Source organism: Panicum hallii, chromosome 9 (genome assembly GCF_002211085.1).
Source record: "Panicum hallii strain FIL2 chromosome 9, PHallii_v3.1, whole genome shotgun sequence".
Lineage (NCBI taxonomy): Eukaryota > Viridiplantae > Streptophyta > Magnoliopsida > Poales > Poaceae > Panicum > Panicum hallii.
Window position 1 is genome coordinate 70,215,034 of NC_038050.1, and position 23,759 is coordinate 70,238,792.

At 44.4% G+C, this 23,759-nt stretch overlaps 2 protein-coding genes across 2 annotated transcripts; one reads left to right on the plus strand and one right to left on the minus strand.

Annotated features, from left to right (window-relative positions):
- The first annotated feature begins 11,547 nt into the window (after positions 1-11,547).
- Positions 11,548-14,744, plus strand: LOC112877779 (putative MO25-like protein At5g47540). The gene is made up of 11 exons (XM_025942145.1): positions 11,548-11,748; positions 12,615-12,782; positions 12,894-13,012; positions 13,205-13,279; positions 13,369-13,462; positions 13,667-13,726; positions 13,844-13,915; positions 14,085-14,183; positions 14,331-14,375; positions 14,481-14,586; positions 14,668-14,744. Exons 1-11 carry the CDS (start codon positions 11,548-11,550, stop codon positions 14,742-14,744), a joined length of 1,116 nt encoding a protein of 371 aa, XP_025797930.1.
- An 8,144-nt stretch (positions 14,745-22,888) lies between these two features.
- LOC112875733 lies at positions 22,889-23,484 on the minus strand. Its single transcript, XM_025939688.1, has one exon. It carries the CDS (start codon positions 23,295-23,297, stop codon positions 23,046-23,048), a length of 252 nt encoding a protein of 83 aa, XP_025795473.1. The 5' UTR covers positions 23,298-23,484; the 3' UTR covers positions 22,889-23,045.
- Positions 23,485-23,759: the final 275 nt, after the last annotated feature.

Genomic DNA, 23,759 nt, shown 5'->3' on the forward strand with positions numbered 1-23,759 from the left:
CGCTAGATGTTGCAATCTCTGTATGTTACTGTTCTAGTAGCATTTTTTATCTGTTGCGTCTATTAGGTCTGATGGTGGCCTCCATGTGGTTGACCATGGAGATGACGAATTCGTTGTAAAATAAGGGATGCCTCCCTCAGTGACCCTACCTTCTTCATGATGAGTACATGATATTGTTGCGCGTGGTCAATCAGATCTGCGTATTTTTTTTAAATCGTAGTTGTTTACCTAAGATGTTGCAATTGATGATCTTTGGTGTTACATGGTTTATTCGAGATATTTCATTGCATTGATTTTTGATGTTGCGTGCACATAGTTTTTCATTTGCAGTAGCTTACTAAAATATTGCAATTGATAATATTCGATGTTACATGGCGTTTTTGAGATGCTTCATTGCTTCGAGTTTCTATGTTACATGCATTGGATTTTTTCATGTTGCAGTACCTGATCCAAAATGTTGGAATAGATGAACTTTTGATATTCTATTGCTTATTAAAGATGTTTAATGATTTTGATTTTTATGTTGCATAATTTATTTTCAGATGTTGCAATAGTTATTTTTTGATGTTTCACTTATCAATACAAGCTAGTTGACTTTATTTGCACTGATTCGGCCTTGATTTTATAATAACGTTTTGGAACCTAAAATGTTGCATGAAACATTCATACATGTCGCGGCAGAATTTTTTCTGCATTCAAAGCTTTGTACATATTTTTTATTGCACGCAACACGAGAACACAAGATGTATGTTGCAGTGAGAATTTCTTAGTTGGCAAACCGTCCAACCCTGATGTGCAGATCGGACGTCTGGACGCCTAGCAGTTCCGTTGGTACCCCCCCCCCCCCCCCCCCCCCCCCGAGACCGAGAACATTCATGTGCAACGGAGCCTATCTATTGAGAAGATGGATCGACAGGGAACGCAGAGCAGAGCGGAGTCGATCCGTGAAATTATCTACCGTACCGTACCTTGACGTGATCGCACGGCTCCTCTTTAATTTGCTAGACTTGAGTTAATTTAGACCAACGTTACCGAGAGATTCAAAAACAAGGAACTTGGAAAAGTGTTTAGTCACATGTATCGCCAGCTTAGTTTACTTGATGAGAAAGAGGACAAAAAGCTCTCGCCATACAGTAGACCAGGTAATAATGCTTAAACTGCTGCCTCCATCGTGCTTGCCGACGTCGCCAGCTTTGTTCAAATACAGGTGGTTCGAACTTCGAACGGCAGGTCCTGCACCTGAACAGAATCAGCAGCTGCCCACATATAATTCTGATGAGCACTCTACTCCAGCATTTACAACCAGATTTGCGACATTTAGCTAGCAAGTGGCCGACGGGGACTTTGTTGATTTGTGCACTTGGTCTGATTTTCCTGGTCGGTAAATGGTGATCGGGAATTCAACAACACTCACAGGAAATGGCTCATTTACACTTGAACACCTTCAGCAATAAAATACTAATTATTGAAGCCCCCTCAGCCACTTAACATGTTCCGTCAGTGATTGTTCTGAATCTAGTAGCTGCAAAATCATTGACTTAGTGACGCGTGTGCTGTTCTTCTAGGCTCAAATAGTATGCTATCATCGTTACTAGTACATGCGCTTCGATTTTTTCTTGGATGATACTTCGAAAAAGATCTCTCATGCATTGAATCTATCCAAGAAAGCGTCGAGTCAAACCAGAACTGAATGGGTAAGAAGAACACTTGAATAGTTTTAAAAAAGAAGAGCACTTAAAACTAAAAGGCACCTTGGGCCAGCGAATACTCATCAGATCCAGGCCGAAATCACATCGGCCATTCGAAGATGCTCGCTCGAGCCAACTTGGATAAAGCCCGAATCACATGGGACACCGGGACACGGCCCAGCTTCCCGGCCGAAGTGACGATGCTGAGCACAGCACAGCAGAGCAAGCCGCGCTAGGCCGATGAGGGACTTGTGCCACCGACGCGTGGGCCTATGGGCGTTCGGGCCCAAGGTTCAGTGGGTGAGCCCTCGGACTCGACGAGTCGCCGTAGTATGGGCCAGCAGGCTTCCAGATCGGGCTGTCAAGGGCTGGGCCGGCGGTAGACTCCTGTGGATCCAACAAAACAGCGTCTTCTACGAGTACATATGTTTTCTTTCGGACAAAGTCCATTTTACTCCCCTTAACATTCACTCTATCCACTTAATTTTCTTAAATAAAATTTAGACTCAAACTACTACCCTAAACTATTTTAATTGGTTCAATCTACCCCCTAATGAGATTTCTATTTTTTATTTCTCCACTTACAAGTGGAATTTGAACTTTAAATTTTGTAATGTAACTTATAATATGATGCCCTATGCTAGAAAAATATATTATGATTTTTCATGAATATTTTTCATGAAGAATTGTATTTTTATGATAAATTTCTTGTTAAATATTTCCAAATTATGAAAATAACCATAAAAATTCTTAATATATTTTTTAATATATGACATCATGTTCTCTATCCACTCACAAAATTTGAACTTAAAATTCAATTCATACGCAGAGAAAAAAATTATTATAAGGTAGATTGGACTAATTAGAATGGTTGCGGGAGTAAATTGAGTCTAAATTTTGCTCAGAGGGTTAAGCGGACAAAGTGAATTGTTGAAAGGAATAAAATGGACTTTTTTCTTTTCTCTCTCTTTCTTTCTTTCTTAATTTTGCCAGTGATGTCATACGCGATATGTCACTTACACCCAGCGTCGCTGTCTGAACGATGGTCATCGCCGACCCATGATGCATCGGAATACAACGGTGTCTACCAGTTCTTAATTAATTCCTTGCTCACGTAGATCACCAGGTATGTAACACCTAAACTGCTGCCTAGCCTCCATCGTGCTCGCCAGCTTTTTATTTGTTCAAACAAGTGGTTCGAGCTTCGAAAGGCATGCACTGAACTTGAACACAATCATCAGCTGCCCACAAGTAGAGCGTGCAGCAGCTGGTCCTGATACTGGTACTACACATATAGTAACTGTAAAAGTGTCGACGGATGCATAAGGCGTCTGGCCACGCATGTACTATATACGCACTTAAATAATTATCCACATGTATGTGCAAGGTCGCCGTCTAGCTACGACGGAGTGCATTTAATTGTTGGGTTGTTCCTCCACATGGAGGATGAAATCTGAAGCCCAGCAACTCAGATTTTCAGCCCACAAATTCAGCACTTGTGAGCTTTTGATCTCAGCTGAAATGGATAGCTGAGATGCCTCCTTGAAAGAGAGGAGAGAAGAGAAAACTGATAGGATCTCAAGATGTCTAGAGCAGGGGGGAGGGGGGCGAATAGGAAAATCTGAAATTTAAAACACTTTAGACAATGTTAGTAACACAGATGACCGGATACTCCGGGTTTTGTGTCCGGAGTTTCCGGAAATATTGTCCAGAGAGTCCGGGTATGAAAAAATGTATGCACTAACAAGATATTAATGCTGCAATTTAGATCGAGTAAATTTAGGCAAGCTAGTAGATTCTTAGGAGTATTTCTAAACAGTTGTGTTGCTCTAGACACTAATATAAATGTAGATCGATCTCAAACCCTAGAAGACTAGTCTCACAAGCAAATATCTAATAAAATTAGTAAGAAGCACAAGAAGGAGACATAATTTGTTTCCCCAAGTTCACTCCCAAAGGAGCTACATCTCCGTTTAGGAAGGATTCAAGAGACGGTGCTCAAGAACCCCTATGCTCCTCTTCTCGAGGAATGAAGATTACAAACTTCTTGTGGTGCTCACAACTTGCTTAAACACTCACAAGCGACGCCTAGCCGTCTAGGAGCTTGAAGCTCCAAGAGTAATAAACTTGAATCCACCGGCTAAGGATGTTGTGCTCAAGAGATAGAATGAAAGCTTGCTAGCACAAATCTTTGCTCTTGCAACTATCTCACTTGATTCCCGTAAGAAAATCCCTCAAGAATAGAAGAGAGAAAGTGAGAGAGCTCTCCTTTTGCTTGCTGGCGTGTTCTGGTTCAAAATGAGCAAGAGAGGGAGAAATGAAGGGGTATGGGGGTATTTATACCCCCACTCATAGAAAACTAGCTGTTGGGAGAAGGGTACCCGGATACTCCGGATATATATCCGGATATTCCGGACATAGGGATCCGGAGACTCCGGTCCCAGATAAATTTCGGATGAGTAACAGTTACCCGGAGACTCCGGGTGACTGTCCGGATACTCCGGATCACAATGTCCGGACATTCCGGATATTGAACCGGACAGTCCGGATAAACATGGATTTTTACAGAAAGGTTGTTTTTTAGTGGTAGGTTTGATTCTCATGGCTTTTGAAGGTTCTCTTGAGCACATGCTCAACTACCACATCAACACCTGTGGATCAAAATCCCTCTTGACAGTACGGCGTTCCTATACTCAATTTCAAAATAAAATCTAATTTTTCAATTAAATTTGAAACACAGCTTTTCATTTTCCTTTTTTTTGAGGGGTCATATTTTTTAATACGCTTTGCTTCGTCATTCTTAGCCCCTGCACACATGCTCGACAACATGATTAGATATACATGTACTTTGTCATCTTCCACCAAAACCCACTAAGGGGCCTAGATATATTTCAAAAACCCTAGACACCTTCTTACTAGGGGAGCTGCTGTCTTTGGCCGTGCTTAACACACACACAACAGACAACAAGAGAGAAGAGAGGAAGAAGAAGGAGACAACAAGAGAGAAGAGAGGAAGAAGAAGGAGAGGCAAATCTGTCCATATTTGGTGGCTTCGAACCTACCGGAGTCAAGCTGTTGATTGGAGGATCAAACGTGCTTGGATTGGCACCAAACTTGGTGAGCTCGATCTGCACTTAGAGTACTTCGATTTGGTAAGTTGGTTTGGGTGTTGGTTCAGTGAAGCATCAGATTTGAGAGGTGTTTTGTCAGTTCGGGTTGCTGCAGTTCAGAACGGAGCAGTCGTGGTAGATGAAGGATTTGGGGTAGCAAACGGTGTCGGATTGAGCTGAAATTTGGTCAGTAGTTAGAGGACTCGTGGTACTACCTTCCTACCAAATTTCGTGCACTGTGGAGCTGTAGTTTGGCAGTTATGGACTGATTACCGAAGGGAACAGAATCTGTACCATCTCTGCTAGCTGTTGTTATACCTCTACTTTCAGTTGTGAGTATTGTTGTTGTGACCAAGTTTATAACTTGATGAGAGTGTTGATGTTGTAATCCTCTAGAGGTTCTAGAGAAGACTTTATTGTACCCATTGTTGCAAATAGTGGAAGTTGGAGTGGACCGGTTGGTCCCGTGGTTTTTACTCCTCACATTGAGGAGGTTTTCCACGTAAATCGTTGTATCACTTGTGCATGTGATTGTTATTTCCGCTGCAGGTCTGATGGTAAATATTTTTCCTCATTGTTCAACACAAGATGAGGGATTAATTGTGGCTAAGTGCTGTTATTTTTCGTAGCATTAATTTCCCGGAAGCACTATTGACCTGAAATAGGAAGTCGTCGTCTCAGCTCCCTACACGATCGACTTTCGAACGGTGTGCACGAGCGTACTGCATGCAACCGAGTGATGACCGGCTTGTTCTGCATGCCTCCAATTGGGGTAATTATTTGTTCAAGACCGACTTTGCTAGCTAGATCAGGCATAGCATTATATTGGCTCGTATCATCATAAACTCTCAAGCCATTAGTTAGCGTCACATCATTTGGATGGCTAGTCAATAAGGCTCTCGTTGACGACGCCAGAAAAATTACAGGTCAGCTCTCTGCATGTGGTTGGACTAAGTCGCGCGCGGCGGTAGTACGTCGTACGAAGTGACTTAGTGGCATCTCAAGCAAAATAAACTATCTAGTCAACCGTCCAAGTTAAAGGAGGTACGAGCAAAAATAAACATCTCGCTTGCAGCAGAAAGTACCGATCCTGGATGCAAATTAAATTCGTCTATATATCGAGGCGAGACTACGAGAGACATGCATGGATCATCCATCTCTGTGAATTGAAAGTCCCGTCATTTTCACTGCCCCCGGCCTCACAGGAGGCTTAATGCGCGTGCACGTCCGGGTTCGAGCCGGATGGGTGAGCTCCTCGCTGGGAGACTCCACCAACCGAGCTAGGCTTGGCCTGCATGAAATTTCCATACGACCCAAGAGCTATGGAATGGGTGGGAGTCGAAGTTGCCCGGTGCATCAAATTGTAATGTCTATTATAAAAAAAAATTATTTATTTCCTGTTTGAATAAAAAGATCCCTGCACGGAAAAAAGTCTTCTTCTTTTGAAATGTGGAAGACAAGTGGTTAATGTAACAATCTGGGGTAATTGTTCAGGTCCGGCTTTATTTTTCTAGACCAGGCATAGCAGTGGCTCGTATCATAAACTCAAGCATCTGGCTAGTGTCAGATCTCATCCTAGTCAATAAAGCTCCGATCCCGTTGACCCCGCCAAAAAAAAAATAAGCTATTTGTATTATTGTTCGACGAAGTCCGCGCGCGGAGGTGCGTACCTGATGATTAACGGCGTATACATGAAGCGAGCGGCAGCTCATCAACAATTAAAATTCCTGCGGAAGCAAGATGTGGTTAACTGTAAGTCAAAAGGAAGCCCGAAATGAACATGTCGCGCGCTTGCAGAAACTTTTAACGATATCCTGGTTCCTGGATGCAAAATTCATCACCCGTCCATGTATCGAGACGTACAGGAGGCATGCAGTTGCTGCAGCACCACGTACTGGATCAAAAAATAAAAAATGCAAGGGACTGCATATTCGCAAACACTGCAGTAATTTTGTCAGCGGAAAAATAACTGTGTTAAATATAATGGTACTGTGGCAGGCCATGCATCTAGTCTGCTGAATTGGAAAACCAATGGATCAGATTGCACTGTGCAGTTGCAAGATAACCTACGTATACTGCACCTGATCCTCTTCTGCTTGGATCCATGCATCTGCCTAACCATTTCATTAGTAAATTTCCACGCGACCGATTGGGTGTGAATCGGAAGTTGCCCGGCCGGGCGGTGCAAATTGTTCAGTCACAAGCCGACCCCTACCAAATCAAATGCTTGTTCAGATCCCTGATGAAAGACAAACGTTTTGTTTTGACAATGTGCAAAACAAGTGGCTAACAATGTATAGTGAATTATATCCGTGAAGTCAACCGTAACTTGTTTTCCCAATACAGCTCGGCACTGTGTTCACCGATCTCCTTGCTGGAGCTAGGGCAATGCTGCCGACCTGCCCAACTGAATCTATTCTGCAGAGACGACGGACTAGCTAGCTAGCTGCACTATAAATACCATACGGGACACAGCTTTCCTCGCACACCACCACGTCCCTCTCTCACAAGTCACCTATAGTGTAGCAGCTAGCTCTCGAGGACGCTCTAGCAATCAGTAGACCACCGTGCACCGTGCCGGCCGCCGAGCACAGCTCACGATTGACATGGCCAGGGCGACGTCGGTTCTCTTCGTCCTTCCTCTGCTCGCCACCTTGCTTGCCACTGCCAGCGCCCAAGACTACACCCCGCAAGCGCCGAGCCCACTACCGGACAGCCAGAATCCTCCTCCGACGCCGCCACCTGAGTCTGTATATATCCCGCCTCCAACTTCGCCACCGCCACCTGTGGCGTCATCCCCGCCTCCACCTTCGCCACCGCCACCTGCGGCGTCATCCCCGCCTCCACCTTCGCCACCGCCACCTGCGGCGTCATCCCCGCCTCCACCTTCGCCGCCACCGCCGGCGTCATCCCCGCCTCCACCTTCCCCACCACCGCCGGCGTCATCCCCGCCTCCTCCTTCGCCGCCGCCACCCGTGTCGTCCCCGCCGCCGCCGCCTCCTTCTCCGCCCCCGCCGCCCCCGGCGTCCAACTGGACGCCCGTGGCGAACGTGAACGACCCGACGATCCAGCAGGTGGCGCAGTTCGCCGTGCGCATCTACGCGCTCAGCACGAAGGAGCTCAAGATGCAGCTGCTGAGCGTCGTCAGCGGCGAGACCCAGCCGTACGACGGCGGGTACAACTACCGGCTGGTCATCACGGTGACCGGCGGCAAGAAGACGCAGTACGACGCCTTCGTCTGGGGCATCCTGGGGACCATGTCGTGGAAGCTCTGGTCGTTCACGCCCCATGTAATTTAGATAAGTGGCATGCATGTTTACGTCATGCACGCGCACTGGCAAGCAGAAACCATATGCATGCTAGTCTAGTTGATCATTGCTTAGTTTCAGAGAAGAAGTTAGTCGTTAGATTTCCACGAGTACCCTTTTTTCTCATCGCAATTTTAGTTTGTAATGCAGAGTTTAATTTTCTTAACTTTCTGTTCAGAATAATGCATAATATATATCTCTACCTATTCCTAAAGGGAACAACGGGATGAAAATGAAAATAGTAATTTCCAATTTTTGAGGATCGTTTTTGAGATTTTATCAATTTTTAAGGTTAAACAAAAATGTACACAAGTATCAAAAAACAAAAACGAAAATGGTAAAAAATATGGAAGTGAAAAGGAAAATAATTTTAGCGTCTTCCAATTATTTTGGAGAAATATCATATTTTTGCAGTATTCTACCGTATTTTACCTATAGAAATACCTTATTCACGTATAATACCAGCATCCCTGCTATCTATATTTTTAGAATGTCATGTCTATATTTTTAGAGAGTCATAACTTATTTATCCTAACACTAAATCAGAACCTAGCGACCTGAATTCATGGGAAAGTGGATAGTTTTTTGGATGGTGGGGTTAATGTCTAAATTTTTAGTACTGAAATGAGATACATGTTATGGATGAATAGATATTTGGATTAATATCTCAACCATCAATACTTGTATATGAAATGTGCCAAGTCATATGGTTAATGTTGTGCTCTATGATTTAATATATTTATTGTTTTTTTAAAATATCATTTTGATGGATTTCGATCATTATCGATGTTCTCGATCGTATATTTTTATTTTCGAAATTACCATAATATAGATGTTGTTTTTATTTTTGATAATATCGTACCCTTTTCAGTTTTGATGAAAAAAATATGAAAGTAAAAGTGATTGATCACTTCGCCGATTATTTCCGACCGTTTTCATCCATGTTCCTTAGTCCGTCACCTGTAATGGCCGCTGACAGGTAGACCAGCAACCCCCCGTTTCCTACACGAAGACGCACGTGGCCCGCAGAAAAAACTAGCCCCGGATCCTTCCTTCCTCCACGCGATCCCACCTGCCGCGCCCGAGTCCGCCGCCTCCTCCACACACCAGCCAACCATCACACCATCTCAAGAAACCTAAAATCATTGTGGACAGAGATGTCGGGAGGCCATCATACGCCGATGGGGTCGCGCTCGGGGCCGCTCGCCGCAGCGTTGCCTCACTCGAAGACCACATCACCGTGCCTTCACTCTGTTTCTTATCGCAACGTGGGCGTACAGTCGTACACACGGTCCGCCGGGCTAAGACTGGATAAGATCATGCAACGAGGCCGCGCCGTACTGTCGAGGATGAGCTCCGACCTTGCCAACAGTGACGACGATGGCAGAGGCAACCTTACCTAATGCGGCGACGTCGACGAGCACTATGACGCGGCGGTCGTGGCGGTGATGACGTGGTGGCTGGTGCCTTGTGGTGTCTCCCCTGCTCGAGCTGGCGGACGGAGCTCGAAAAGGCGGAGGATGGAGGAGAGTTTGAAGGGGCAGCGGCGCACAGGCAAGATCAAGGCACGGAGAGGCTCCTTTTCCTGAGCTGCAAAAGGGCATCGGAGACGGAGATGGCTCAGTGACTGCGGCGGTTCTACGGCAGCAGCGGGGAAGAGGATAGATGAGACGCGGCCTTCCCCGCTGGCCTTCTACTGGTTATATATGTACATCAAACTCATCAATAGAATATGTGATCATTCTTCCTCTTCTGCACATTTGGCATGCTCACGCTGAGGGAAAGCATAGATTCTTAGCTTGGCTATTAGTGCAAAACAAAATTCTGACAGCGGACAAGCTTGTGGCCAGAAATTGGCCTTTGTGATAGTAACTGTGCTTTGTGTGATCAGACCTTCGAGACTGCAGCACATCTGGGCTTGCACTGTCCTTTCGCTCGACATGTCTGGCATCTGATCAGTACCTGGACCTTAGGCGTTATACAAGTGCCGGCAAATCAGGAAGAAGCCGCAGAAGAGTGGCGGAAAAGAAGCCTGATGCACCTCAATCAGGCACAAAAGCGCTCGGTGGCTGCAATTCTTTCCTACACCGCCTGGAACATTTGGAAGGAAAGAAATAGAAGAGTCTTTCAACAAAAAAGCGCAGCCGCATTAGGTGGTGCTGTTGATCAAAGATGAAATTAATCTGAGAAGGGTGGCCTGTGGCACACCCGTTGTGTTATAATTTGTTTAATGTTGAGAGGAGTCTCAATTTGGTATGTATTATTATACTTGTAATTCTTGAACTCGCTTACTTCCCTTCTTAAATGCATCGGCAGAGCTCCTATCTAGTTCTTTTTTTAAAAAAAGTAGAAAGGATTAAGTAAAATATGCAGAGGTGCAATGATAAAAAGTTATCGGACCAAATTTAAAGTCTTCAAGGCAAGCAATATTATTTATTTAGTGTTAACCGTGGCAAGGCACGGGCATTATGCTAGTTACACAATATTGTACCTCTTAGCTATATTGTCCTCTAGCAATGAAATAACACTTTCTTGCGATGGTATTTCGAAAAGATCTATCATCCATTGATTCTATCCAAGACAGAGTTGAGCCAAACAAGAACTGCACGAGGGTCTGTGTGTTTTTTCTTCCAATAGAAGTGCTCATTCATTTTCCCGTTCCATCCAACAGCAGCAACACACATACTGACATACGGAGCCAGATGCAAGCAATCGGCCCAACTAATAAGAAGACGAAAAAAAAGGAGATGCGCGCTCGAGAGAGAAGAGAAGACCACAACAAAGCCCAAATGACAGTGCACACGGCCCAACTCTCAAGGCCGAGCATATCGCGCGTAATTGCCGTGACCTGCGGGATCATATCCGATCTCATCTCGTAGTATCTTGCCAGATTGCAGAAACACACGAGACAGTCTGAACACGACCTGTATCTCTGCATGCATGCATGCATGTTGAGATGGAGCCGGCCACCGCACTCGGATACAGGAACCGAATCGAGCCCGTCCGATCCGGTCGCCCAACTGACCGGGGACGTTACGGACCCGCGGAGGCCACGCAGCAGCACCCACATCTCGATCGCCCTCCTCTCGCCTCGCCTCGCCGTCGTCTCCTCTTTCTCCGATCCTACCCTAGCTAGCTACCTAGCCTCTCCGCGCTGCCTTCGCCGCCGTCTCTCTCCCAGCTCGCCAGGCGCGGCCAGCCCCGCGCGGCACCCTCTTCGGTCTCTCCGCATTCTATCGCCGCGATCCCTCGATTGGCGCTGATCTCCCCACACGTTCCCTCGCCGCCAGGGCGTTGTCCCGAGTCATAATCAGCAATGATCATAGACACCTTTTAGGGCCGGGGGACGACGAACGTCGCCAGCGGCGGCGGCATCGCCGGCGACTGGAATCTAGCCGGCCGGGCAACGAGCTCGCTCCTCCACCTTCTTCGTCGATCGAGATGGCGGGGTGCCTGTGGCCGTGCGTGACAGGGGTGGTTGCTGGGAGTGGAGCCGGGCACAGGAAAGGGGGCTTGTTCCGCTCAAAGCCCAGGACTCCTCCGGAGGTGGTGCAGCACGTCGTGGAGCTAGTCACCTACATCCTCGAACACAAGCAGGAAGGCTCCGGCGGCGGCAAGCGCGACACCAAGCTTGAGCACAGGGTAACACACGCCTTTCCTGGGGCCTTGTCCCATATACGATGTTATTTTCTACTTCCCAGAAAAGTGATTAGGAAGATAGTTACAAACTTACAACTTAATGTCGTCACCTGTCTGCTTTTTGGGGATGTGGCTGTCTGTCCTTCCTGTCCTTGCATCTGTTTACAGTGCATGCTCTTGTGCTGCCAGTGTCAGTAAGAACCCGTATGCATTGGAAAAGTCTCACACAAGAGAAGGATTTGTCAACATTTTTTTCTTCTGCGCATGTGATACACATCACAAGTTTATTAAATTCGACTTGCATAGGACTAATAAGTTGAACCCTAACAACTATTGCCTCTGTTCCAAAATATAGGTTGTTTTAACTTTTTTAGGTTCATAACTTTTGCTATGCACCTACACTTACGTTATATTTATATGTATAGCAAACATTATGAATCTAGAAAAGCTGAAACGATCTAATTTGGAACAGAGGAAATACTTTATGGACAAGTCCATATTTATTTTTATGTATATTTTTGTTTGTTACTGCCATTATAATTAAATCATAAATGTTTATATATTACCATTGTGTAACTGAAATGATTATATATAAGGAGTCATTTTATGTAAGGATGCCATAGGTTGAGTATCATATAACATAATATATTAAATAACTAAATTGGGTGGGTCATTCATTACAATATATATCATAATGCATCTTTTGAAATTGCTTGAGCATGATTTTAGGAGTTTAACCTTCTATGCTTGTGCTTTATCTTTTCTTGGTTGAAATGTGCAAAAATAAAATTTTCAAAATAACAATTAATGGATTTTAATTCTTGAAGTATTGACCTAGCTATTAAATTCTAATTTTTATTGGCTTGCAGATGACAGAACTAAGCAAAAGCATCAAGGAGATGAAAGTCATTCTCTATGGAAATGGCGAAGAAGATCCATGCGACCAAGCTTGCAAACAATTGACTAAAGAGTTTTTCAAGAAAAATGTTGACCTCTTCCGTCAACTAGTTGTTTGCCTTCCACACCTGGACTTGGAAGTATGTCAATATCTATATGTTTGCAAATATCTTGCTATTTTTTTTCTATCCAATAACACTAGAAATTAATACCTGCACATGTCAATTATATCTAATTACACTTTTGCTCAGACACAAAAAGATGTTACTCAAGTAATTGCAAATTTGCAAAGGCAAAAGGTTGATTCAAGATTAGTCGCCTCCGAATACTTGGAAGCTAATTCGGATCTTTTGGATATTTTGATGTCTAGGTAAGGATATATAGTTAACTCATTACATTCTGATGATTTTAAATTTATACAAACTATATAGAATCTTCTAAATCATATGGATATCATGCTTATTTTTTATTTAGAAAAATTTTATTTTGATATTGTATGAATTTATGAATTTAAGTTATATTTTTGAGATAGCAAAATGAAATTAAGTGTATATGCTTGAAGGTACGAGAACATGGACATTGCAATACACTATAGTACTCTACTTAGATATTGCATACGCCACCAAGTTGCAGCAAGGTATGGTCAATAATATTTATTGTCATGTGACATATCAAACTTTCTCATATGTTTGTTTTGTTTAGTATTTATTAGTGATTGTTTTGTAGGTACATTATGGAATCTCAACATTTTAGAAGTTTATTTGATTATATACAGTTTCCCGACTTTAATATACAATCAGATGTCTTTAAAACGTTTAAGGTGAGTATGTGCATACCTTTCAAACTAAAAGATGAATATTTTATGATTATGTTCTAATTTTTTCTTTTCTCAAAATTGTTAATAGAAATAAATTATAATCATATTGTTTGTTTTACACTCATGGCTACACATGCATATTAGTATATTTTTATTACTTTTGTCGTCGTTGTTGACAGGTTATGGTATTTGTTTTTTGTTTAACAGGAACTCATGACACGACATAAATCAACTGTCGCTGAGTTCTTTTCCAAGAACTATGATTGGGTAAGCCTATTACTATCAATTGTGTTTCTTTGTGTATAATAAAACAATGTGACTTGCAAGCTACATTAACTAATATTTTTAAATATTTATGTCGCTATTGATTGTGGTATGTAACAGTTCTTTGCGGAATTTAACTCAAAACTGATATTATCTGCTTCCAACTATTTCATTCGAAGACAAGCCATTCAGGTATGTTTTTTACTCTTGTTATTTTAGCACTATTTATACACTTTGGATCTTGCCTACCATCACATCAGTCAGCGCCCACACATTGATATTTTTATTGTGTTTTTTCCACATTCGATTTAACTCTGTTGATCTTATCCCATTTGCTCTATGCACATGGTATGTCTTTCAGCTCTTGCGAGACATTCTTCTAGAAAGGTCAAATGCAGCTGTGATGGCGCGCTATGTTAGTTCAAAAGAGCACCTTATAATTCTAATGAACCTTCTAAGGGTAAGATTTATTTTTGCATTTTAAGGGAGAGTGAACAACCATTAGAATTATTAGTACTCTGTGTGTACCTGAATGTGCTCTCCCAGTTCAGACTTTGAAGCTGTTATGTTTATCTGGCTGAGCCTGTTATTATGTTCACACTGTCAGGATCAAAGCAAAGCTATTCAAGTAGAGGCTTTCCACGTCTTCAAGGTACAACATCAGCCAACTTCCTTGTGTCTCCATACATATTGCTGTAGTGTTGTGAACTTTTATTTTCACTCGCTGATTTTAGAACAAAATGCTTGCCATCATCAGTTGTTTGTCATTAACAAGGAAAAGCCGTCTGAGATCACCTGTATACTGCACGCCAACAGGAACAAGCTCCTGAGGTTCTTGAAAGACTTCTCTTGCGTGGACAAAGGTAAATCTGAACCACGATTGTTTTTCTGCACCCAGTGAACCAACCATGTTCAAGAACGATTTCATTTGTTGTTGGATGCAGAGGACAAGAAGTTCGAGGCCGATAAAGCTAGGGTCATCTCAGAGATCTTAACGTTGGCGATGAAAAGCAGCAGTTAGATAGATTTTACGGGTCGACATGCAAAGTAGCTATAGCTAGTGACTCGTGTTCCGTTTGTTTTATGATCGATGAAATGTGAAGCTGCTGATGCCTTCCAGCTCGTTGATTTCGTTGGGCCGATGCGCACAAGGGGCCGTGCAGTGCAGCTGTTGTCTTCCACTGTCTTTTTTCTTTTCTAATTTGCTATCTTAAATGCCTGTGCTGTGGCCGTGGCCGCCTAACGTGCAATGCTTCTCGACACCGGCAGCCTTGACATTGTGGTCATGGATTCAGATGGTCAGCACCTCTGGAGGAGTTTTGACTTGCCAACCGACATGCTTTTGCCACTGCAACCGATGACTCAGGATACTAAGTTGGTATCTGCATTGGCAAGAGGTTAGCTCTATTCAGGCTTCTACACTCTTTTCTTTGACATAGCCAATATGCTGAGTCTTATCTACAATGGCCCCAAGATTAGTAGCGTATATTGGCCTAACCCCTACTGCAAAGCATGGGCATATAATAGGGCCTTGTTCTTTTTCCTTAATTTGTATATTTGAGCAAGGTAATAAACCAAGCAATCAAGCTAACAAACCATATGATCAAAAGAAAGAATCAACAAATGCAGAGATTGTTCAAAGATCACAGTCGCTCCTTATCAAATAAAAAAATTAAAAAAATCACCCTTGCTAGGATGGAGTTGGCCACTGAAAACCTTAACCCCATCTTATATACTGATTCAGCCTGATAATATGTTTATTAACATGCAGTATCGTTGTTTCCTTTAGTTTACTTATGTGCATACTTTGATCTACATGAAATGCATCAAATGCCATTATGCATTTACATTTTGATGAAAGAATTCTTGAATCAAAACAGACCAGTGCTCTTAAATCCAGCACACATAAAAGTTGTCAATAGTCATCACTAGTAAGTAGCATCAGTTGATAGATCGATATTGTTTCCATGCTAAACTAAAGAACCCAAATGAGCAAACTATACATGATCCAAAAGAATTGACAATTGCATGAATTGTTAGAACGGTCACCGCTGCTAGGCTCTAGTTGGTGTTTGCCTGTCCATCGATGTTGCTGCCAACTGATGATGCTCACCCATCCACCTCAAACCCTTCCGCTCTAGCACCATACCATCTCTTCGCTCCTGCACTGCCCCCAAATCATTCTCTGCTTCCTCGTCAGGTGCAATTGGACCAATGCAGAGTAATCAATCCCCCGATGACCGCAACACATTGCAAAGTAAAGCCACGCCACTGCGCTACGGAGGCTCCGAGGCTCTCCTCGTGGAGCACCGACCAATCAATCCTTGGATTACGGCTCCGGCGAGCTGGACACCATCGGAATCCAGCGAGGGAACGGCATCATGCAGCACGTGGTGTCGGTGCAGACGGAGCACCTCGAGGTCTGCACGGCCGTCGCGGAAGCCGGCTGCGTCGAACGAGATGCGGGTGGAGGCGTTCACCTGCGCCGGGAGCCCCGGGACGAGGGGAGCAGAGACGCCGGCGAAGCGCACACGGCGGCAGGAGGGGAACGCGAACGAGGCAGAGGTGCTGCTCGGTTCGGCACTTCGGCGAAGAGGGAAAGGCGACCCATAATAGGACGCGGTGGAGGAATTGAGGGGATCCGGTGGGTATCCGGCGGAGTAGCGCAAGTCGGTCGAGACGCCGTCGCCGTCGCCGGAGGGAACGGGAAGAGACTGAGCACGGAAGGGCGACGGGGCTGTATGAAAAATCGATATTTACACGTACCCCTGAATCGGATCGTGACTATGAATTGCGATCCGATTCAGGGGGTATGTATAAATATTCAGGGGGGCTTTTACGAAAGAACCTGGAGTTCCAGCCCCGGCGGTCATGGCGGCTACGAGCGCCTCCCTGAGCCTGTCCCAGAGCTCAGACCTCCTCTACTTCACGCCCCACAGGCCATAGCATCCCAAATGCCTCGCTTCGCTCTCGAACGAGAATAAGGGAGGAAACGATGGACAGATCGAGGCCGCGAGGCGGCGACAGCGGCCGCCATGGACTTCCACGGCGCTGAGAAGACGAATTGTTAGCCTGGCCACGCTGGACGGCAGCGGCGTGGAGTCACCCTGCTCTCTCCTGCGGCTCGCAAGCCGCCCGCGGGCCAGTGCGGCGCGCTGCTGCCACCAACCAATGCTGCCCGCCGCGCCGTGTCTGCGGCCGCCTCTCCGTCTGCGTCCAAACGCTTCGTTTCTTCCTCGGCATCGGATCCGCGGCGTGTGGCGTGGGGCGCTGCAATTCCGCGAGCACAAATAGGACGACTCCATCGGCAATTCAGCATTGTCGCCAGGTGCTCGCGTTCAGTATCAGAAGTGCCGGCTTGTCCAGTCTGATGGAGCGCCGGTCAGTCCCCGTTCCTACCTCCCAGTGCACAGGTTCAGACTGTCAGTAACATCAGCTTCGAGAGTTCGAGTCATTGCCTGAATAGATTGAATTGAATGAACTTAGTGATACAGATGAAGGATCAGACTTGTCCCCTTGCTTTCAGTAATTTGCATTGCCTGACAGGTTGAGCGCCAGCCGGCCCAGCCACAAGGCCTCTGGTACGACCTGTTAGCTAGCTCTAAGTAGTCTAAAAAACAACCCTTCCAATGATCTAGCTCTTGGCACATAGCTCATAATAATAATAATAATAATATGAAAGACCGCACACGTTATCCTGAAAATGCATCTAGATTTCTAATGGATTTTGGTGATTGAATGACACTGCAATTGAAAAACTAATCATCTTGTTGAGCATATAAGCAGGAATTGATTGTCGTATCAATAGAATATTTATGATAAAAGATATTAAAAATAAAGATAAAAGACTCATATGATAAGACTTATGACTAGGCTATGATTAAAGTGATGATATTGATAAGCAATGAATACTATATGAATTGAGTCACGTGTTTAATAACAACTATTTATTCTCATATCCAAATGGAGCTTGTTGACAAAGTCATAGCATTAGAAGGAAATTTCTTGTCAAGAAATGGACAATCTATCAATAGAAGATATAAGTTGCAAAAAATAATGAAGAGTGAATTTTATGGATGATTTAATTGAGATACAAACTTTTATGAAGCTCTATATGACGCAAGGATGAAAAGCTGAAATCTGAAATCCGGAATAGTATTTCGAGGGACTAAGCTTGGAGAAGGACAATGGGGTTGTGCCGAGGAACAATGCTAGGGTGAAAAAACTTTCTTTAGATTCAACTTGAAGAATCTTGATCATGTATGGTGTTCATATTAGCAACTATGAATCTTTCTAAATCATATTGTGAATATGATGATTTGAACTAGAAGTGGATTTCATTCAAATATGGTTGAGATTGATCGAGGAATGGCTAGGTACATTTTTTAGAAGCTCAAGTGGTTGAAGTTTAATCTACCTTTGATCTTGAGTATAGGCATGCCATACATCAAGAGGAACGTATCATATTATGTTTTGATTTAGTCGCAGTGCTCAAGTAACCCAAGTGAGTTGAGAGAGACATAAAAGCCTCAAGTGCACATTGGTTAGAACTAACAGGAGCAATCCGCAAGTTTCGAGTTTTCCAATCCGGAAGTTTCAGGTTTTGCATACGTGGCACTAATAGCTAGTTGGTTTGAAAACTCGAAAGTTTGTGAATCCAGAAATTCCGAGCTCTGACTGTCACATAACGGCCATCACATAACGGCTAGTTTATTTGAACTCAGCTATTTATGAAAGATATCTAGACCTCTTAGTGGGTTTTGGTATTAGATGATAAAGTACATGTATATTTAATCATGTTATCAAGCATATGTGCAGGTGCTAAGAGTGAATAAGCAAAGCATATTACGATGTATGACCCCTCAAAGAGAAAATAAAAAGCGGTGTTTCAAATTTATTTTGAAATTGAGTATAGGAACGCCGTACTATCAAAAGGGACTTTGATCTACAGGTGTTGACGTGGTAGTTATGCTCAAGAGAACCTACAAAAATCAAAAACCATGAGAATCAAATCTACCACTTTAAACAGTCTTATTGTGAAATTTATGTTAAACCCGGAGTGTACGAGTCCTGGTGCGGAATATCCGGACAGAGATGTCCGGAGTATCCGGATATATACCCGAAGTCTCCGGGTAACTGTTTCCCGTCCGTCAATTGCTCTGAGTCCGGAGTCTCCGGACCCAGTATGCGGAGTATCCGGACATATATCTGGAATATTCAGGTATCTTTTCGCCAACGACTAGTTTTGTTTGTGTGAGAGAGAGTATAAATAACCCTATATCCCCACACTCAGACTTCTCTCTTGCTCATTTCAACCAGAAATGCCCACAAGTTAAAGAAGAACTCTCTCACTCCCTCTTTCTTCACTCTTGAGTGATTTTCTTTAGGAATTCAAGTGAGATTGTTGCAAGAGCAAAGATTTATGCTAGTGAGTTTCCATTTCATCTCTTGAGCACATCATCCTTATCTAACCGGTGGATTCAAGTTTGTTACTTTTGGAGTTTCAAGCTCCTAGACGGCTAGGCGTCGTTCGTGAGTGCTCATGCAAGTTGTGAGCACCACGGGAAGTTTGTAATCGTCATTTCTCTTGGAGGAACATATAGTAAGTGATCTTGGGTTTGAGTATTGGTCTCACCCTTGGGAGAGGAGCATAGGGGATTTTAAGCACCTTCTCTTGAATCCTTTCTCAACGGAGACGTAGCTTCTTGGGAGTGAACTTCGGGAATTAAATTCTAGCTCTCTCTTGGGCTCCTTACTTATTTTATTTTATTAGTTATTTGCTTGTGAGACTAACTTTTTAATGTTTGAGGTCGATCTACTATTATATAAGTCTCTAGAGTAGGACAACTGATAAGAAACACTCTAAAGGTACCACTAACTCTTCTCAATTTACTCAATCTAAACTACAGCATCATCAGTATCTCTTTTTTTTCATTGTTTCATACTCGGATAGTCCGGATAATATCTCCAGAAATTCCGGACACAAAACCTGGAGTATTCGGACATATATCCGGAACATCCGGACATCTGTATTACTGACAGTGTTCAAAGTGTTTTAAGTTTCAGATTAGCCTATTCACCCCCATCTAGGCATCTTGAGATCCTTTCAATTTATACCCTTGAGCCCCCTCCTTGGATGCTGCCGTTGCAAGCATTATTATATTGATTGCTGGTCATTCTAAGAAAGCTTGGTAGCTTTGTTGAGCTCTCCTCAACCTCTATTTGTGAGATTGTATGATTTGTGTAATATTCTTGAGTTGGATTTGAGAGAGTGGCTCTTGAGATCACTATAGAGCACAAGAAACCTTAAGCATTGGAATTTGACCGAAATCATGTGTTTTAAATTTGTTACTGTTGGAGGTCTTGCCTCCTAGACGGTTAGAGGTTGCCCGACAAGCTCCCAATTGTGTGATGAGCCGCGTAAAGTTTGTGCAGATTGCGCTTCGCCTCCGAAGGGAAGAAACAAGCTTAGTGAAGTGGGGAAGTGGTTGGAAGAAGATCCGACTCGGTGGAAGTGAGGTGGTTTCTCAACAGAGAGTAGGATTCATGCTTTAGTAATAGCTTTGTGAAAGATATCTAGACCCCTTAGTGGGTTTTGGTGGAAGATGACAAAGTACATGTATATCTAATCATGTTATCGAGCATGTGTGCAAGGGCTAAGAATGATGAAGCAAAGTGGATTACAAAAACATGACCCCTCAAAAAGGGAAATGAAAAACGGTGTTTCAAATTTACTTGAAGAATTAGATTTTATATTGAAATTGAGTATAGAAACGCCGTACTATCAAGAGGGACTTTGATCCACAGGTGTTGATGTGGTAGTTGTGCTCAAGAGAACCTACAAAAGCTATGAGACTCAAACCTACGACTAAAAACAGTCTTCTAGTGAAAATCCATATTTATCCGGACTGTCCGGTTCAATGTCCGGCTCCGGAGTATCCGGACAGTATCCCGGAGTCTCCGGGTCACTATTACTCATCCGAAGTATATCTGGGACCGGAGTCTCCGGATTCCATGTCCGGAGTATCCGGACATATACTCGGAGTATTCGGGTACCCTTCACCCAACGCTTAATTTTCTGTGAGAGAGGGTATAAATACCCCGGTACCTTTTTATTTTTCCCTCTCTTGCTCATTTTGAACCAGAACACGCCAGCAAGCAAAAGGAGAGCTCTCTCACTTCCCCTCTTCCATTCTTGAGTGATTTTCTTATAGGAATAAAGTGAGATAGTTGCAAGAGTAAAGATTCGTGCTAGCAAGCTTCCATTCCATCTCTTGAGCGCAACATTCTTAGCCGGTGGATTCAAGTTTATTACTCTTGGAGCTTCAAACTCCTAGACAGTTAGGCGTCGCTTGTGAGTGTTCAAGCAAGTTGTGAGCACCACAAGAAGTTTGTAATCTTCATTCCTCGCGGAGGACCCATAGTAAGTATCCTTGGGTTTGAGCGTTGGTCTCACCCTTGGAAAAGGAGCATAGGGGTTCTTGAGCACCGTCTCTTGAATCCTTTCTCAACTGAGATGTAGCTCATTTGGGAGTGAACTTCAGGAAACAAATTCTGTCTCTTTCTTGTACTTCTTACTAGTTTTATTAGATATTTGCTTGTGAGACTAGTCTTCTAGGGTTTGAGGTCGATCTACATTTATATTAGTCTATAGATCAAGATAACTGTTTAGAAACACTCCTAAGGTACTACTAGCTTGCCTAAATTTACTCGATCTAAATTGCAGCATCAATATCTTGTTAGTGCATACATTATTTCATACCCGAACTCTCTGGACCATATTTCCAGAAACTCCGGACATAAAATCCGGAGTATCCGGATATATATCCGGAGTATCCGGACATATGTGTTACTGATATTGTCTAAAGTATTTTAAGTTTCAGATTTGTCTATTCACCCCCCTCTAGGCATCTTGAGATTCTTTCACTTTGGTAGCAACCAGTGAATCCAAACTTCAGTAAAACAAATCTTCATGGTCCCCGCTATTTTGCTTCTCATTGTACTAATTATGATATTTGTAAAATTGGTTGATCTACTCGGTTGGTAGTATTTCTGTGTGCAGGAATTGTGTGAACCTGCCCCATAAATTTCACTAAGCCTATTCTGCATTTGAGGTTTGAATTTGTACTCATTTACTCGCACTAGATTTATTGCGTTCACTCTGTTCTATGTGAATCCGGAAGTTCCGGTTAGTAAAACTCGGGAGTTCCGAGTTCACCTACTGCTCTGCTCAAATCCGGAAGTGCATGTACGAGACTATCCGTTGATTAAGAGATAGCTCTTCTCTCTTCTATTAAAATATAAGAAAATATTCTATGAGCTAACTGAACAGTAACCGTTGGAGGCCTGAGGCAACAGTTTCAATCCTTGCTAGCCATTAGGCCATCAGCTACAGAAATAGAAGCAACGCAATATAGTAATGTCGTCTTCGTGTCTGCACTGACAAGTTGATCAGCTGAATTGCAATTCACAGAGCGCGCGCCATGGCAGACGGGTTGAACTGAACCACAGGTCAGTATATCTGTCCAAGCTACATAGCTAAGCTAGCAGAGTCAGTGGCAGCAGCAAGACGAACAGGTCAAGTCTTGGTCCATTGGCTTCTTGCTCGATATACAGGGAAAAGGAATGCAGTGTATTACATTCATCATCTGCTAACATTCGGCAAGCCGTCCTGTATGGGTTTAAGGATCAGCCGTCCAGTCCCTTCCCTGGTACTGTCGGAGGACATGCTGCTCTGATCGATAGAAGGTTTAGAAGCTCTTGCTGCACATCTCCAATGCCTGCCTGCGGCTGCGGGCTGCCGGCCTTCTTTGCATTGGCGAAAGCCAGCAGACAGATTAGCACGGGCCGGCCCACTAAACGTCGCTGGGAAGTACAATTTCACCGGGTAGCAGAAACGCAATGATACTGACATTCTCCACAGAATATCTCGCCCTTCGGCTAATTCTGATGGCTTTGTCCGCCTAACATGAAAGGGACAGCCTTGTGGATGCAGTTTCGGATCCTTCAGAGTTCAGATCAATCCGAGCTGCTCGAAAAAGGCACCTGAAAAACACGAACAGGAAAGGCCAGGCTCTCGCAGAGCAAACGCACCGAACTGGATTCCGGCCGGCCAACATGAATTAGTTTCACGCATCACAGTTCGCACAATCGCAGACAGCTTGGTGAGATGGAGGCTGGGATGTTTGTATTTAGTTTCAGATTACGAATGTACAGGTTACACCGGCATATGATTTTGATCACTCAGGGGAAGAGACATACTAGTACAGAACGAACACAGCTCTTCCGCCGAATCAAAAGATGCGAGAGCGCGATGATGCCGCTAGGCGGAGAAGAGGCCGTCGACGGCGGCCAGGCCGAGCCCGCTCTTGGGCTCCAGCTCCCTGAGCTGCACGGCGACGTTGACCCGCACCCCGGACGCGGCGGCGGCTGCGGACTCCACCCAGGAGTTCCACACCTTGGCTACGGCGCCGAAGTTCCTCCTGTCGCCGCCGTCCCCGGCCGCCTCGCCGGGGGCTCCCCGCTTCACGCTCTTCTCGAACTCCTCCGCCACCAGCAACGCGATGTCCGCCATGGCACCTGGAAACCAAATCCTCTTGGCTCTTGCTACTGATGATCTCGCTCGCTCGGCTCGGAAACAGAAACACTGCTCTTGTTTACCGCTTGCTCTGCTCTGGATGCTGTGTTTTCGAATGGTGGGCGGGCGGGGATTTTATAGCCCGGCGTCGGTGCGGTGGTGGACACGGCAGGCGAGCATTTCTTTGAGCTCCGTCCGGTCCGGATAAGCATGGCGCGTTTCTTTTTCAATCCTGCCGTCGCGTCGCTGGTTTGCGCCGCGATCTGATTGATTGATGGTGGTGGGGCGTCGCCGGTTTTGTTTTGTTTAGTACGGAGGAGCAGACCAGACCGCGCCGTCCGTTTGTTTTCGCGACCCTGTCTGTCTGTTTCTGTGGTCTCCCCATTTCGATTCCGTTGGCCGGTGCGTCGGCGGCGGCGACGTGGCTGCGTGGTGCAGGTTCTGTAGCACCGCCGCCTC

Bases quoted from the DNA above. Each gene is read 5' to 3' on its own strand.
- LOC112877779 (XM_025942145.1), top strand. From the start codon at position 11,548: ATGGCGGGGTGCCTGTGGCCGTGCGTGACAGGGGTGGTTGCTGGGAGT. The intron at 12,783-12,893 runs GTATGTCAATAT...ACTTTTGCTCAG, and splicing joins TTCCACACCTGGACTTGGAA to ACACAAAAAGATGTTACTCA. The intron at 13,727-13,843 runs GTAAGCCTATTA...GGTATGTAACAG, and splicing joins TTTCCAAGAACTATGATTGG to TTCTTTGCGGAATTTAACTC.
- LOC112875733 (XM_025939688.1), bottom strand. From the start codon at position 23,297: ATGGCGGACATCGCGTTGCTGGTGGCGGAGGAGTTCGAGAAGAGCGTG.